This window comes from Cololabis saira, chromosome 18 (assembly GCF_033807715.1).
Source record: "Cololabis saira isolate AMF1-May2022 chromosome 18, fColSai1.1, whole genome shotgun sequence".
NCBI classification, from domain to species: domain Eukaryota; kingdom Metazoa; phylum Chordata; class Actinopteri; order Beloniformes; family Belonidae; genus Cololabis; species Cololabis saira.
The window spans coordinates 15,611,337-15,628,192 of NC_084604.1; the positions used below are offsets into that span (position 1 = coordinate 15,611,337).

General features: G+C 43.1%; 1 protein-coding gene across 3 annotated transcripts; it reads right to left on the reverse strand.

Moving 5' to 3' along the window:
- Positions 1–910: 910 nt before the first annotated feature.
- On the reverse strand, positions 911–14,979 carry pla2g7 (phospholipase A2, group VII (platelet-activating factor acetylhydrolase, plasma)). Of its 3 annotated transcripts, none has more exons than XM_061747073.1 (11): positions 14,657–14,979; positions 13,425–13,552; positions 13,078–13,228; positions 9,074–9,167; positions 8,912–8,980; positions 6,135–6,306; positions 5,126–5,239; positions 4,923–5,014; positions 3,145–3,315; positions 2,919–3,067; positions 911–2,834 (listed from the first exon to the last, which is right to left on the reverse strand). In XM_061747073.1, the coding sequence occupies exons 1-11, from the start codon at positions 14,721–14,723 to the stop codon at positions 2,734–2,736; spliced, it is 1,308 nt and encodes a 435-aa protein (XP_061603057.1). In that variant the 5' UTR covers positions 14,724–14,979; the 3' UTR covers positions 911–2,733. The 3 variants fall into 3 exon arrangements, with proteins under 3 accessions (XP_061603057.1, XP_061603059.1, XP_061603058.1); XM_061747075.1 differs by having other exon boundaries at positions 13,425–13,547; positions 14,657–14,977; XM_061747074.1 differs by having other exon boundaries at positions 13,425–13,575; positions 14,657–14,976.
- Between the last annotated feature and the right edge of the window lie 1,877 nt (positions 14,980–16,856).

The window sequence follows — 16,856 nt, forward strand, 5'->3', positions numbered from 1 at the left end:
GTTCCATAAACTGATACCTTTTACAGAAACACAACGTTCCACTAATTTTGTCCTGAATTTTGGTCTTTTAAAGATCTCTTAAGTTATACTTATTTTCTCTTTTTTCACATTTTTTTCTGTATACCTGGAGTAGCTCCTCCGGCTCTCAAGCATCCTCTGAACTGTAAAAGTGAACATCTGTCTTGTCGTTGCTTTTAGACGTCCAGCCCTCAGAGAGGACTCGAGCGAAGGACGAGGTCGTCACCAGCAGCCACGTTCTGCCCGTCGAGGAGCAGCCAGAGAACTAACTACCGTTGCCTTCCTGTTGCAGTTCATCCACTACATGTTTAACTGAGTTGCAGCTCTGCTCCGTTTGCTTTGTTTGTTCTGAGTTCTCGGCGCCGGTCTTCATTTATTTTGAATCAGCAGGTCGTCTTTACTCCTTTTATTATCCACGTTTGTGGATCTTCTTGTGTTTGCTGTAGTTACAGGTGTTCTAGGCTGTTGCACGTTTCTTTGAAGAATTTATTTATTTTTTGTTTGATATAGAAGTGACATTTTTGTATTGGCTGTAAATGCATGCTTGGAAAATATGTTTATGTTGGTCAATACATGTTTGAGGTCTGTAGAGACGAGTTGTCTGTCTTGATTGAAGCGGCTGAACCTCACGTCTGCTAGCGCTGTCGGTCGTCCAGGTCTCTGATCCTCGGAGGCTTCGAGCCAGCGATGGTTTCACTTCATCCAGAACCAGTCGGGCTGAAGACGAGCCGTCGGACCATTCTGGGTGGAAAGTTTCAGTTCGGTGTTTCCGTGACAACTGGAGCATCTCTTCACTTCCACAAGAATGATTTCACATAGCAGGCAACCTGGTAAAGCTTTGTGTCTGGGGTGTGTGGTGTGGTGAGGGGGGCAGAAGGAGGAAGACGAAGCCTTTGACGTTTAAATTACAATCAAGGTTTATTTATTGGATTTGTTTTCTGTAAAAATGCTGTTGTATAAAAGTGCTGAGCGTCTTTCACAGAGGAGGAACTCGACCGTGAAGTTTGGCACATAACGTGTTCACGTGGCCGTTGTAGTGTTCAGCTACACGTACGAGTCAGAGCGCGCTACGCTACTAAAACCAATCTGCAATCAGACCCTGACCTCGTCGATTGTTCAGATACGAAGGTCTCACATCAATCAGTTACTCGTCTCTCGGGGGACGATTATCTAGATAACTTTAATTCTGTTAAATTTCTTTACAAAAATAGAAGTGATTCAAAGAATTCCTTTAAAAAGAACCCAAACTAATACAACATGTATGGCTTGATTGATTAACATGGACATGGGTTGCGTTAATATGAGTCCCAAGGTGCTTTTAAAAAAAATATATTTAAAGATTAAGAGAATATCCTTCCTATAGTGCACCTTTGTTTACGTTGCAATGCATTATTGTTGTTAAAGATGGGCCAGGGTGAAAAGCATTTTGGGAAGGCGACACTATCTGTTGCCACGGTTACTTAGCGAGAGAGAGCAACGGAGAGACAGCGGATTGTTGATGTTTTGGACATGGAGTTTCCCGGGAATGAAACCGACGGCGCGGATCTGTACGACGCAGCAGCGGCTTCCTGAAATCAGCTGAACTGGACAGCAACGCTGCGTCCGGCTGAATCCTTCATGATCTGAGGGTTTGTGATGTGAAGTGTGCGCGTCTCACGACATCGACCCACACTGCATTGCGCTGCATAAAGCAAAGGCGGACGTTATCATTTTAAAATATATAGAGTAATCCCTCCTTTTTCCAACGTTACGTTCCAAAAAAGAACCCGTGATAGAATTTTTTTTACAATTATTATACAAGGCTTCAAATTGCGGAGATCAGCCCCACCGCGACCCGATTAATTGGATTTGAACGGGAGAAAAATAAAAATGATTATAAAAAAAATACAATAAGTACAGTAGGACAGATAGTGACTGGCGCGTATTTCAATGCTCTTCTGAGCCGCTGCATCCTGACTCGCTCGGTAGTGTCTTTTTCTCCTAAAGCCGCGGTGCAGGTGTGTTTTTTTCCAGAGAAGAACATAGTTATGGTTAGTTATTGTCGCTCTTTTTTCTTCTGGGCAAAAAGATTCTTATAAACCGACATGCCACCATGGATTATATCTGAGACTGTAATGAACGATTCATCAAAGGGTCCCGTTCTTGAGCTGCTGCTGAAGCTCATTGGCCGTTCTCAGCATTGTTGCTAAGCGACCAGCGTTACTGACACAGGAAGTGAAGAAGCGGCGAGACTGTTAAGCCAATCAGAATGCGGAACACGATGCACAGTGCAAAGCCGTGAAGCAGCGAGACGTGAAAGGTGAACCGCGTTATAGCGAGGGATTACTGTATTAGAAAGATTTGATGCATTATTAAAGTGGTGATTTGGTAGGAGCGAGAGATTAAGGCACACTAGGTCCGGTAAATCGGATTAGTTGGGGTTCCTTTAAAAAAAGAAAATCGATAACAGGAAGTCTTGAGCCGCTTGTGCGCAACATTCAGGCCTCCTGAAACAAACGGCACTCCGCCGGGAGCTTCCTCTGGAAGAGCAACGGTTCTGCTGTTGAGGTAGACAGGCTTTCCTCTCGGTGGTTATTCCAAAAACTTGTTTCAAAATAACATTGAAAATGCCAAGTAGACCTGGCTTGACATTTCTGGGACTGTTGCGATGAATGTGGAGCAGGAGGCGAGAGCCGGCCGCCGTCGGGTCGCCCCGGGTTCTCCTGCAGCAGCGGGTCAGATGGAGGACTGGAGCAGGGTGACATTCGTTCCTGGAAGGAGGTTTTCGTCGTTCCCGTCGATCAGATGGTCCCACTGATTAAAGTTCTTCTGAAAACCTGCGAAGCCCAACAAATTAAAACCGAACAGACTCAACCAGAAGCTTGGAGTGACAGCGGCGGCGGGGAGGGAGGTGCTCGTACCAAGGTGGCGCTGCAGAAAAGCCAAGGTTGCTTTGTTGCAGAGGTCGATGGCAAGTTGTGGGTCGATCTCTCCCTTCAGCTTCATCAGCTTCCCGATCCAGTTTCCCGTCAGGAAGGTGAAGTCCGGGAAGCTCTGGTGGACCGTTCCCCTGAAGGAACCAGAGAAACGATGCTCTCATCAACCAGAACGTATCAGAGCTCCCCCTCAGCCGTCCGGATGCCGTACCTGATGGTGATCATCTTCCTCTGGATGAGGGCCGAGTCCAGCCTCTTCATGCGGCTGATGTTTCCCGCCCACTGGAACTTCTCGGAGTTGATGAAGAAGATCGGCTGCTTGATTTGAGGGAAGACCTCGTCCCCGACGGGAAACATCCAGGCGTCCAGGGCCACGCCGCACCTGGAATGGACGACACCGTGGAGTCTTGTAGGGGACATTACCCGTACGCATTACTCTTTAACTAACCTGCTTAGGATATCTAACTGCTGGAAACAAGAAGTACATGGAGACGAAGATTAAAGTGGTGAAACATGCCGTCTTCAGGTCTCCACAGATGTTTTAGGGAATCCCTAAACCGCCCATGTGCTCTGGTTCGACGGCGGCCGCAGTCTGGAGCGGATTTTCTACCAAGAACCTCTTTGTACTGAGCTGTACTCACCCTTTTCTAAATCATGAAAAAACTTTATTCCTCCTAATGAGCTGTCCTAGAAGCAAATGGACCCTGGTGAGTCTGATGCTGTGACTAAAGCCCATCTGTAAAATGAACTGCATCATGAAAAAGGGAAGCGTTATGTCCCCGTCTCCAGCAGACCCCCATGAGTCCGAGTAGGAATACACGGGTAGAAAATGAATGTATTAGAGGGGGCTGGTGGATTAAAACCACTCTGTCTAGCAGTACCGCTTCTGCCCACATGGGGGCGTCTAGATCTGTAGTGTTGAACTTCTGCTAAATTCTGCCCCCTTCAGTTACTGTCACCAGCTCAGACCGTTTATCTTGTTGTTTACAGGTTTATAACGGCGACTCCCTGCGTGTAAACCTTGTCCCAAGAGGTTTTAGACACATTTTGGACACAAAAGAACCATCTTTCATTTAAATAGGGCTTCAATTCGCCACAGAGGGATGTGAACGCGACCTAAACATGGACACAGTTGGTGATAAAGTTAAGCTGTAGGGGGGGGGTCTGCAGGTCCCAGTGCAAGCAGAGAAAGCCTTGTCTCGCCGTCGTCGTGATCACACCTGAACCACCCAGGATCACAACTGTTCAAGCACCACACCTGAAGATTAAATTAATTCACTTCTGACTGGTTTAAGTGGGAAAGACAGAACTACAGATCTCGTGCTACACAGCAGAAATAGATCTGAAATGATGAATGAATGATGCTGCCAGTTCCCAACTTTAGTTATAACTCAGAGTCTGCTGCTCGGTCGCTCAATAATCTCAAGTAAACTTACATGAGCAGGGATTAATATTAGTATTAATATGTTGTGTTGCTGCATAACGATTGCAGTAAAACACATTCAGCTCATGTTAACGGCAGAGTTAACAGTATTGTTGCTTTTATTTACCTCAGAACAAATGTAAATATCCCTGTTTATCATCTGGGGGTTCAGTTAGCAGCTCTGGTTTTTCTAAAGCGGCAGATGTCCGAGCTCCGGTCCCTGAGGAACTGACACTCAACAGCCATTGGCTTATCTGCGTTTGAGGGGCGGGGCTTCAGCACTTCTGATACCAGAGCTGCACTTCATTGTGTCTTGCGCCAAGAACTGACACATGACCTTTCCATTAACGCGCTGCCTCGTCTGATCAGGAGCGGCACGGCTACAGAGCAAGTATAAAAGTTCAAATCAACGGTGCAAAAACAGTGATATTTTGTTGAAGAACCCGAATCCAGACCCGTTTTTCCTTCTGATTATTAAGTGCTTACATCTCTTCATCACCCTAAATTCAATTCAAACATAGTTTGAGTCTCTGCAGTTGAATAAATGTATCTTTTTAAATACATACTTGAACTTAACCTCTTTGCACAGAGCCTCAATAACCGTGGCTCCGCCAAACGAATGCCCCATCGCTGCTATTCGACACAGGTCCATGGTGTTCTGGCAGAAGACGGGAAAATTACAGTCAGCAGTAGAAACGAACGTCAGCGTCCCGTGTGTTATATTTCTGAGGTTGGATGATTAAAACCCAACATGAAACCGCGCCGTTACCTCCAGCGTTGTCCAGTCAAAGCGCGTCTGCAACACATTTTCAACGGCGACTCCCGAGTTGATCTCGAAGAGTTTATTCAACGCCAGAATGCACTCGTCTGCTCTCTGCTTCACCTGAGGAGAAAAAAACAAGTCATCAACAGTCATATCATCGTTCCATACTATAATACCACCTCCACCATGCTGGACACACATTGAGTTCTGCTTGGGATCACAAGCTCGTCCTTTTCCTTCTCCTGACTTCTATCACCGTCATTCTGATTCTGACGCACGTTTATCTCGGTTTGGTCATCCTTCTTTCACCTGAAGAATGTACTCAACGGTTGATTCGGCTTCAGGTAAACGTCATGTTGTGTTTATTTAGTTTCTCCATCCTGATGACGGCCTCCTTCACTCACACTGAGCCCCCCTGAACATCGTGTTGGTAGCTTCAGTCAAACAGACGTCAAATGTCTTGGTCTTGAGGTAACAAGGGAACGGATCACATTTGGACAATTTACCTCTTTTTAGTCAACTGTCCAGATACTTTTGAGCCCCTGAATATGGAGATTATTTCTTTGAAATGGCTGTAATTCCTAAAGATAAATGCTTTGATCACATCTTGATTGTGTGTACAAGCTAAACCATAAAAACGTATCGTTTGGCAAATACTTGTGGACTTGGCCAAAGGTGGCCCTGTAATAAAACGTGTAACTCCACGATCTAAACGTTTATGAGTTGGTAGGTACTTATGACGACAAGATACGTGCTGTCAAGCACACTTTGCTGTTTTTCTTTTCATTCATCTCCGTCAAGTTCATTCCCTGTTTTTGAAAGCAACATGTTAACGCAGGAGCGGCCGATAGAGAGCGAGGGCGATGTAATGGTGAAACCAGACGAATGTGGTTTGAGCGTGAGGAGCAGACGTTGCGTAACGAGCAGCAGCGAAACCCACAGCACATGACGAAGCAGAGTTTCTTTTCCTCACAGTGACTCTGCACTTAGTCTGGATGTCGGCCCATGGTCGTACCTGCTTGTTTCGGAGCGGGAACTCGCTCTCGCCGCGCTGCAGCGCTCGGTAGTACATCCACTCCGTCACCAGCTCGCTCTGGGCCGCGGCTGGAGTTTGGCTCGAGTTGTCTTTCGCCTTCTCCTCGTCTGTCTTTTCACGAAAATAATACGTAGCCGAGGCGGACTGGTCTCTGCAGAACACAAACAAACATAATATCAAAGGGGATTTGAAAGAAAAAAAAATTACAGTTTTTATTTTTAGAAATGTGCCAAAAATAACAACCTTGTGCCTAATTGCTCTCCGGGTGGCCGCCCCCTGCTCCTAGTCTAACTAGTGATGGGTTAGAAGCACATTTCAGTGTGTTTCATATGATGTTTACCAACAAATAAAGATTATTCCTATAACTACTGCAGAAAAACTACTGGACGTTGCATATCTAAGAAGGGGAAAGCAGTTTTAGGTGTTTTTGAGTAATTTCTATGTTCCAGGACAGAAATCAGCTAAATGTGCTTCTCTCGGTGCGGCGGCCCAATACCGCTGTACTAACCAGATAAATGGTACCAAAAAATTGGACTGATAAGTCTGAGCGGACGTTTGAAGTGTGGGGCTGTGATGTCATAATGGAGATGGATCAGAGGGGTGTTTGGGGCTATTTATGGATTTTTATGGACTTTTATGGTGTTGTAGAAGGAAATAAATAATTGTCTTTTGATAGAAGTGTTTTGTAGTAAGATGTTTAATTGTATTTTAAACAGAATATGTATTTTGAATAGTTAATTTATTTTTAGGAGTAATGTGGAATGGACTAGTCCAGGTAGTTAAAGGGGACCTATTATGAAAAACACGTTTTTTCTTGCTTTAACATATATAAAGTGGTCTCCCCTCAGCCTGCCAACTCAGAGAAGGAGGAAAGCAACCAAATTCTGCAGTGTCTGTAGAGCCGCCCTGATGAGCCATCCAGTCTGATGTGGATCTACGAGCCGTTCAGATTCTGCTCCCTTTCGTTACGTAAACGAAAATGCAATTTACATCGGTTGGCCTCCGATGTGTGAAACCACGCCCACAACTAACTCCACCGGCCGGAGCTTCCACCATTTTCTCGTAGCGGTGTATCGCGTCATTCAGGCAGCCAATCAGCACAGTGCCTCATTATCATAGCCCCGCCCACTCAGAATCCCTCATAGATAATGAGGTTAGAGAATGGGAAGATAAAGACATGGCTCAGAGGCTGAATTTCTAATTTATTTAGCAAAAACAATCAAAAGCTTGTTTTTAAGACATTCAAGGCCTGTTTAAAATAGGTATTTGATGCCATAATAGGCTCCCTTTAAATACCTGGCCAGGTGTGGGTTTGAGAGGTTTTCTGTTTTTTGGTCCAATAGAGAATCAATGGAATGCCATAATTGAGGATTATGAATTCAGTTGAATTATTGAAGTGACGTTGCAGTTAAAGTTTAGTTAGTGATTGATTAGATTAGTTGTGTTATATTTGTTCTTTTTTTGTGTTTTTTTTTTTTCTCTTTGCAGGTCATTCTTGTGGCTAAAATCTAAGAAATAATAAATATATTTTGCCATTTAAAAAAAACTAACATCCATGACTTCAGCGCCCACACCCTGGGTGGGGTTGGTGAAAGGGCCTTTCTGTGTGGAGTTTGCATGTTCTCCCCGTGTTCCCCTGGGTAGCTAATGTGAGCTACCCTCACAAAAACATGCACACAGTCCTGGGCTACACATGCCCCCTCTGGCCAACCGGGGCGCCAGATGGGGTGGGGAGGATCCGGATGATCTGTTGACCCAGATCTAACTTAGGTAGGAGCACAGGGTGGTAAAAATGGGAAAAAATCAGGGATTTAAAAAAAAAAACTAATAAAAACACTAACACTGCCTCCAGTTGATCAACCCTCAGCCAGCTTGGCCGCACTGAGAAAAGCCTCTTTTGCTGATTTCTGTGTTAACACTTATTTCTTCAGATTTCTGGAGGAAAACTGTTGGAAGTTGCACATCCATGAAGGGGAGAAGCCGTTTTAGAGCAGTTTGGAAAGGAAGAAAGGGTTGCAGAGAGAGAGAGAGAAAAACAACATCCGTCATGCAACCAGAAAAGCTTTGGTTTCAACAGTTTCATGACACATCCTGTTTCAACGGAGCGAAGCCACGGCCGTTCGTCGTCCCTGCTGCTCGTCTGCATGTTTACGGGATAAACAAACCGTCACGTTTAAACATGTCACCAAAGTGAAGGAGAAGGAACTAAAACACGAGTCTGAGGCCAGGTCCAGTGATTTAACGCTGACTGAGCCGACACCTGACCACCGGTCGCCGCGGCCGCGTGGAGCACGGCCCGTCTGATGACGCGGCTGTGACGACCCACGTGCCCCGGCTGCGGCTTCAGCGTTTAACCCACGGCTGAATGTCCCTGACAAACCACCTCAGTCCACACGGGTGTCAACTCTGACCATTCTGTTCATCTCCATAAGGACCCCTTGTCTCTATACTGAAAAGAAATGTGATGAGCTGGTTCGTACCATTGTCCTCACACCCTTTCCCCTCTGCCTCCGCGGACAAACAGACGAGACTGCTCTCCGCTCGCTGTCACTGTTGGACGCCGTTCAGCCACAAGTTCTTCCAAATGACACGAGGCCTCGCTTTCACAATCACCTCGTCGTTTTAAACCCGTTTGAGACACGCGACCGCCCTCTCCGGCGTTAGCCGCGTCCTCTCGTGCAGGTACCTGATCATTTAGGAGACTTCTCTGCTCTGAAAACTTTAATATTGACTTTAATGGAGATGATAATAGTTACCTGTGCTCCACGGACGCGACGATGAAGCCCTGAGAGGCCAGTTCTGCACATATAGCTGAATACAAGGTCCTGGAGACGCCGGCGAGACAAAGAGCAGCTGATCAGTCCACCGTTTTATTGATTTAAAATGGCACAAGTGTTGAAAACAGGACAGAGTAACACCTGAAGGCCCCGAGGCCGTGGGAGAAGATAATCACCGGACATTTTTCATTGGACTTGAAAGGCGCGTCCAAGTAGGCTGGGATCTTAAAGGACCCTGAAATTAACAAAGAATGCAAACATTAGTTTATTTTATTTATTTTTAAGCAGCAGTTTTCAGCCAAGTCCCTTATTTTCCCAGCGGCTCCTAAAAAGTGGGCGTAAAAGTGCAGAAGTGAAACCAACCGCCTCATTATTCCTGCTAACTGTTGTCGAGGACCCATCGCTGTTGCTCGGCAACGCCTCGGAAAGATGACTCCCACGATGCCAACATCCCGATTCCGACTAAACCGGGAAGCAATTTGAAACTTTAGCAGAAAACAAACTTCTGCAAGTTTCAGTTGAATTTATAAAGACAAAAAAAGATTTTAAGTCTTGAAAATGTGACGCTTAAAGGAGCATGAGGCTCCTTTTAAGAAATGAGACTCTCTAGCGCCACCCTTCGCCACGATGGCCGCCGGGGGTACTGCAGCCAACAGTGAAGCCGGCACGGGAGAACGGGGAAAACGCACATGCAGCGTCATGTGACGTCACATCCGCAGCCCAGCGCGGGAAATTCGGGACCGAATTGCAGCACATTTTGCAGCACACAGCCTGTTCAAGGCAAAGGAGAGATACACTAGAGGGCTCATTCTTTTGGGTTTGGAACGCTTCATCTGACATTATTACTAGAAAAACTTAAAACGTATACAAATTTTTTTCATAAATCCTGCCTCAATCCTGCCTCAAGCTCCTTTAAATAAAGCCAGGATATGATTAAGATTAAGATATGAACACTGTTAGTACTTTAAAATCGAAGGTTTTCCGAGGCACATCAAGGAAGACGTAAACAGCTTCCAGCGCGATTAAACTGCTTTGGTTTGTTTTATTATAATATTGGGAAAGAAATGAGTTAGTGAGGATGCACCAAACATCAGCCGTCCCGATCAGAGTTGTCGGCGTAGGATCTGTAACCCTGCCGCCGTTGGCAACTTTTAATCTCTGGATCTGACTGGTTCGGTTCTGGTTCATCTCTTAAAGGTTTACGGGTCGGAGCTGACGGGATGTTTTGTGATATTTTAAACATCAACAAAAACACAGAGAGCTAGAGTCGTCCTCCCTTTCCCTGTGTGGGGGGGTCCCCTCTCTTTTATTTCCAGTTTATGAGAAACAAGAGCAGCGTGTAAAGACTGTTTTTTCTTTCTTAAAGAGAATTCGTGAGATGAGCAGCTCGAAGATGGCGAGGAGATCTTTTCTAGACACAACAAAAATTATTCTGTCTTAGAAGCAACAAAATTACTTATCCTTCCTTTAAGGCCCTCCTCCTGCTTATTTTATTTTTCTTCTTGTAAAGTAGAATAAAGTATCATTAACTACAGTCTGTTTGGAGGTATAATAGATGCAAAGACAATGAAAACAAGACAGAAATGGTCACCTGACGTCCACTTCAGGCCTTATTTTCCATCATTTTCCACGAGTTTCCTCGTCAGCTCAAAGTTAGTTTGGGTGATTTTTTTTGACAATTGTAGTAACAAGAGACTCCAAGAGTTCGTCGCTTCCTCAAAGTCATCAAATATGTATTCAAATAAAATTGAAACAGGTTCTTCTAACATGAAAAACCCGGAGAGATGAAGGGAAACTGCTTAGAATGATGGACAAACATTAAAAGAAAGAGGCATAAACAATAAATATGCAGCACTATCAGTTCCTGATTAGCACCTTTACCACCGTTGAGCTGCTTGTAAACACAAACGGCATAAATCCCCTGCTCCCAGTTCTGGTTCTCGCTCCTTATCTGGTTTAAATGAGGAACCTGCCCACAACACGGCTTTGTTTGGACCTCCAGCTGAAACCACGACTCTGACACATGCGGGACATGACTCGGATGAAGAGGAGAAGTTACAAGCCTCAACGCCAGAAGCTGGGGACATTTACACATAACAATAATAATAATAATAATAATAATAATAATAATAATAATGTGGAAACCTCCAAGGAAACGGTGAAGGACTTCTCCGTCAGTGTCATCCAACTGATTATGAGCAGCTGAAAACTACATTTTCACTGTGACAGTGAAATATACTTGATGTTATTAAAGCCACCTGATGGAGGTTTGACACTTCTGGCCATGAGGGGGCAGCATACGCTCCAAATCGCATACTTGCGTACTTATTCTCCGGTGAGAACACAATGGCACTTTTAGATTGAAACAGGACCTTATTTGCAAACTAAGGACAGAGTGTACGTAGTCCCCTGTGTCAGAAATAGGGCTGAACGATTAATTGCATTTGCGATAATATCGCGATGTGATAAAACAAGATTTTCTAACCGCAAAGGCTGCGATTTGACCAGTCACGTGATCTGGTCACGTAATGTGCGAGTGAGCAGAGCGGGAAGAGCAGAGCCGGCAGGGAGAAAAAGTCAACAGTGCCGCGTAACCATGGCTACCAGGGCCTCAGTGTTAGGGCTGGGCCGGGCGGGGCTTTCCTCTGCAGCCCGGTAGCGGAGTCGCTGTGAGCCACAGCTGCAGCTCGTCAGCTCATCAGGAGGAGAGGTTAAAGAGCTGCCAGTTGTTCATTGCTGGTTCGTTTTGTTAACTCTGGGAGCTTTGTTGGTTAGTTTGTTAGTTGTTTGCTGGTGTTTTTGTTCTCCCTGTGATTTTTGAGTTACTTGTGAAGAAGTTCTGACTTCCCTGTGGGAGTTTTTCTATTAAACTACGCCTCGTTTTGGCTAAAGTTTAACCCGGTTTGGTGTTTTGTGATTGGATTCAGAGAGAACGACCCATAACACTCGTGTGTACAGACGTGTGTAGACGTGTTAAAGAGGTAAAGCCACAGATTTTTCTTTATTGTTGTAATCTTATATATTTATTATAAACAGGGGTGCACACAAGCCGGGACTCCAGGGCTAGTCTACTGCATGTTTTAGATGTTTCTCTGTCTTCAACACACCTGATTCTAATCACTGGTCGTCATCAACATGTCATCAAGGTTTACACAACTCTGTTGGTGACACAGCCTTGTCTATCAGGGTTGTGTTGAGGCAGGGAAACATCTAAAACGTGCAGTAGACTGGCCTTCGAGTACCGGCTTGTGTGCACCCCTGTTTATAAAACAGACTGATTTATTGCTTGTGTAGCTGAAAAATACATGAGAATAGGACCTTGAAAAAATAATCGCATATTAAATCGCAATCGCAATATTGAGGAAAAAAATCGCAATTAGATTATTTTCAAAAATCGTTCAGCCCTAGTCAGAAAGTTGTCATGAAAGGGGAGTACAGCCCATGTGTCCGGCCCTGGCGGATCTCTAGTGGGATTAAGTTATTATAGGACTTGTCAGAAGATCAGCACAGCCCATCCGGGCTATATGCCCCCATGTGATCCAAAAATACCCCTTATCCACCAGTTCCAAGGTGGTTCTGATTTGGAACCGGGCTTTCTGTTTCCACTGACAAAGAACTGGCTCTGGGCCAGAAAAACCCATTCCAAGGTAGCACCAACTCTATGCTGGGCTAGAGGAAAGAACCGCTTACGTAAGTGGAGGAGATGGAGTTGTTAAGACCAACGGCAATAGCAAGACTGGGGGACGGCGACATTTTCAAATAAGTGACAAATTGATATGGATGCAGCAAAGCATCATGGGTCTGAGGAGGAGACAACTTGTCTAGCAATAAGGTCCACGGAGGATGCTACGCAGACGAAGTCGGTATTAGAAAAATACGTTGTTGTTGCTTCAACTTTCACGCCAACACAAACGCAGCGACGTAATTCACGTTTGCAGCGACATATCTAGCGTGGCTCCCCTTAGCACCCGAGCTATGAAAAAGCAAACCGGTTCTCAGCTGGTTCACAAGTTGAAAGAGTTGTGAACCAGAACCAGCCCTGGAACTGGTTTGGTGGAAAAGGGGTAACAGTGGTATTATTACATACAGTGGCTTTAAATAGTTACACATAGAGTGAATAATTCAAACTAAAGTGAGAAACGTACCAAAGAGGTAGTTGAAAATCCTTTCACTGAGACTCCTTCTGATTTTCATGAAGTCTCCCAGTCCGTTAAAATACTCCCTGCACGGGATCCAATCAGGTTTTTCTGCTTCCTCCGTCTCTTGACAAGGATAGTAAAGCCTGAAGAAGCTTCCCTGGTAACGAGACAGAAACAAAAAGGTTAAATAAATAAATAAATCATAAAACAAAAGCACCACTGTCAAGTGTGATGGATATAATGGCATTTGTGTCCACTAGTTTCCTCATATTACGTTTCTTACTGGACCAGTTGTACCTCTAAACCTGAACAAAGCTCTTATTGCACTCAAAGAGACAAACATCTGCGTTCACCTGTGCGCTGTGGTCCATCATGAAGTCTGTGCAGCCCACGGGATGGGGGCCCTTGGCCTTCGGGATCCCCAGGTTATTACTGCCCGAGTTCCCCATGGCAAGCAAGCCCAAAGTGTACCTCCTCTGCTCTGTCAAATGAAGACACACATATCTGAAGAGAAATGAGAAATGCTATGAAATGACCCAAAATGTGAATAAATTGAAAAAAATGCACGCCCTTTTAAGGAGACCACAAGATTTCATCATGTTGGCAGGTTATGAAATCTTTACTTCGTTAGAGATGTGTTTTTATCAAATAAATTGAGGTTACATAGTTTACTGGTGACACACGTGGCTCATAACTGAACCAAAAGCAGCCTAGTTATGAGTTATTACATCCAGTACTGGAGTTGAGGGGGGATGAGGGGGGATGGCATCCCCCCTGAAATAAAAACAGTAAAAATCATCCCCCCTGTAAAACTGACATCCCCCCTTTCAATCCCTTATGTCATTTCATCAATGAATGTGGTTTTACTGTTATTTCAACATTTAGAGTCATCACCAGAAAAATAACACCAGAAAAATAAGTTATTTGACAATTTTCACCTGTTTCAAGTAAATTTTCACCTGAAATAAGTAGAAAAATCTCCCAGTGGGACAAGATTTATCTTCTCATTACAAGCAAAGAAATATTGTTCCACTGGCAGATTTTTCTACTTATTTCTACTTATTAAATTGTTGTTTTTTCCAGTGATGAGTCTTGTTTTAAGTGTAATAAGATTTTTTTACTAAAATGAGACATTTTAACTAGAAAAATAAGCCAAATATTCTTGTTAAGATTGTGAGTTTTTGCAGTGATCCATTTTACTTATCCTGTGAAGGACAGAGTCATATTGATAAGTTCAGAAAAGTGTTTTTTATTGTTGTGTTTTGATGTATTTGATGTAAGCCCAGTGGATATTTAAAGCTTACAGAAGGCTGCATTTAACTGCTGCTATGTCATTCCTGCAGTATTTCTGCAGGTGTTTTGGTCACTGCTATTATTTGTAATATATTATATTATTTGTAATGAGCACAAATTATCTGTCCCCATATGATAAAATCCACCATCCCCCCTGATTCTTTTTTTACACCTCGAGTACTGCTCCTAACTGAACCAAGAGCAGCTTAGTTATGAGTTATTACATCTACATAATCACACAGGCCCAGGAATGAACAGTCTTTGAATAAGAATGTATAGTTTCGGCTCTTACCCGTCTTTCTCGCCAACCCGTAAATGCTCTTGACGGATAAAAGCACAAATCCTACATGAGGAAACATCGACCTCTGCTTTCAAAGGCGAAGCTGTCACTTACAAATACAGCATTAACAACTTCATAAAGGGGGGGGGAGAAACCGTCCTACCGGGGATAAACCGGCTTTTGGTGTTGCTAAATCAGTTACGTAACATTTCCAGATGCGTAATATATCTTTGTGCGGACCAATGTACCCGAAACGAGTCACTTGGGAGCGGTTTGTTTGTGTCACTTTAGCCACCAGTGCAGAAAGAGGCTAAACCAGAGACCTCTATGGACTCGGCTCAGTCACGTGACTGAACCCGGTCTGGGCTCAGTCACGTGACCGCCGGTGTTCTGCCGATTTCTGCTGCTTTGCCAAAAAAATGCTCCCTAATGGTTTTCTACCTTTGCAGAGCTACAATTTCACTGTATTTTACTCCCTAGCCCACTTCCTTTTCCCCCAAGTGGTCCTTGTCTCTTGGCAGGCCGTCATTGTAAATAAGAATGTTCTTAATGACCTGCCTGGTTAAATAAAGGCCAATGAATGAATTAATATCAAATAAAGTTATATAATTGCTGTTGTTTATTTCTCTTTATCGTATAATGTGCACAAAGTGTAATGCAATTCATGTCATGGGTAGTGCATTTTGAATAATCAAATACTCAACATCCCATATTATCCATTTTACATCGTGCAAGAAATTATGCAAATTTTGAAAATCGATTGTGCGCATGCGCAGAACCACAAAGTTTATTTGTAAAGCACTATTCAACACAAGGTAATTCAAAGTGCTTTACATCAACATTAAAAGCGGCAGGACACAATTAAACAGTAAATAACAAATAAAATGTGGACTCACTTCTGCACGTGCACACCGAGAAATTGTCTGTTTATATCCATCTTTTTTGAACGCTGTTTTTTTTTTTTTTTTTTTTTTTTTTTTTTTTTTAATTCTTGCTATTATTTCAATACAATGTATTTTTCCTGGTGAGAACTTTGAATAAGCCCATTTAGGGCTTCCTTTCTCACCTGCACATATTTTCATGTTTTTTTATGTTCATTTAAACTTTTGTACCGTTTTTTTTTTTTTTTTTTTTTTTGTTGTGCAAATAAACAAATCAAATAAACAAATCAAAAAAATTGAATAAAATTAGGAGAAAAGAAGATAAAATCGTAAAAAGCAAGTTGCTGAAAACTAAAGGCAGTAGAGTACCACAGGTACACATCTCATTCGCGGTTTTCAGAAAGTATTTAATTTAAGAGTACGCTTAAATAACAAATAAAATGAAATAAAATGATAAGAAAAGAGGTCAAATAATAAAAAGCACAAGTTGTTAAAAATAAGGGCAGTAGAGTACAGCAGGTAAGTATTTAATTTAAGAGTACGCTTCAGTAAACAGCAATGTTTTTATCCTGATTTAAAGGATCTACAGTTGGAGCAGACCTCAGGTCTACAGGAAGTTTGTTCCACCGGTGAGGAGCAGAATAACTGAACGCTGCCTCACCTTGCTTGGTTCTGGTTCTTGGGAACCACAACAAACCAGATCCAGATGAACCTCAGGGGTCTGGGAGCTTCATAGGAACTAACAGATCCAGCATGTATTTTGGTCCAAGACCATTCAGGTCTTTGTAGACCAGCAGTAAGATTTTAAACTCTATCCTTTGACTCACTGGAAGCCAGTGTAGTGATTTCATGACTGGTGTAATCACTACAAACAAAAACATCCAAAGAGAAACGTTATACCAAAACAAATAACGTGCATGCTATGTAAATTAAGAAAAGACTACCAAAATGGTATTATCTCTTACGTTCGCCCTCATTGCCGATACAAAGAAGAATGTACACATGTATGCGTGTAGGTGTGTGTGTGCATGTGTGTGGGTGTGTACTGGTATGAATTATGTATGTATAGTATGTAGGATTTGATGTATAGACACAATACACATGCATGAGATGAAATGACAACCTAAATTGGTTTTGTCAGTTTCTGAAGCATCTTTTCACTTTCTGTTTTCAGAGCTATTACTGTATTATAATAATAATAATAATAATAATAATAATAATAATAATAATAATAATAATAATAATAATAATAATAATTATTATTATTATTATTATTATTATTATTATTATTATTATTATTATTTTGTGTAGCCTCATGATACTTCATTTGT

What these genes read in the sequence shown, in the direction of transcription:
- pla2g7 (XM_061747073.1), bottom strand. Translation starts at nt 14,723, where the DNA reads ATGTTTCCTCATGTAGGATTTGTGCTTTTATCCGTCAAGAGCATTTAC. An exon ending in CGGGTTGGCGAGAAAGACGG is followed by an intron (nt 13,553 to 14,656) that starts GTAAGAGCCGAA and finishes TTCATTTGACAG; the next exon opens with AGCAGAGGAGGTACACTTTG. An exon ending in GATTTTCAACTACCTCTTTG is followed by an intron (nt 9,168 to 13,077) that starts GTACGTTTCTCA and finishes TGTTAATTTCAG; the next exon opens with GGTCCTTTAAGATCCCAGCC.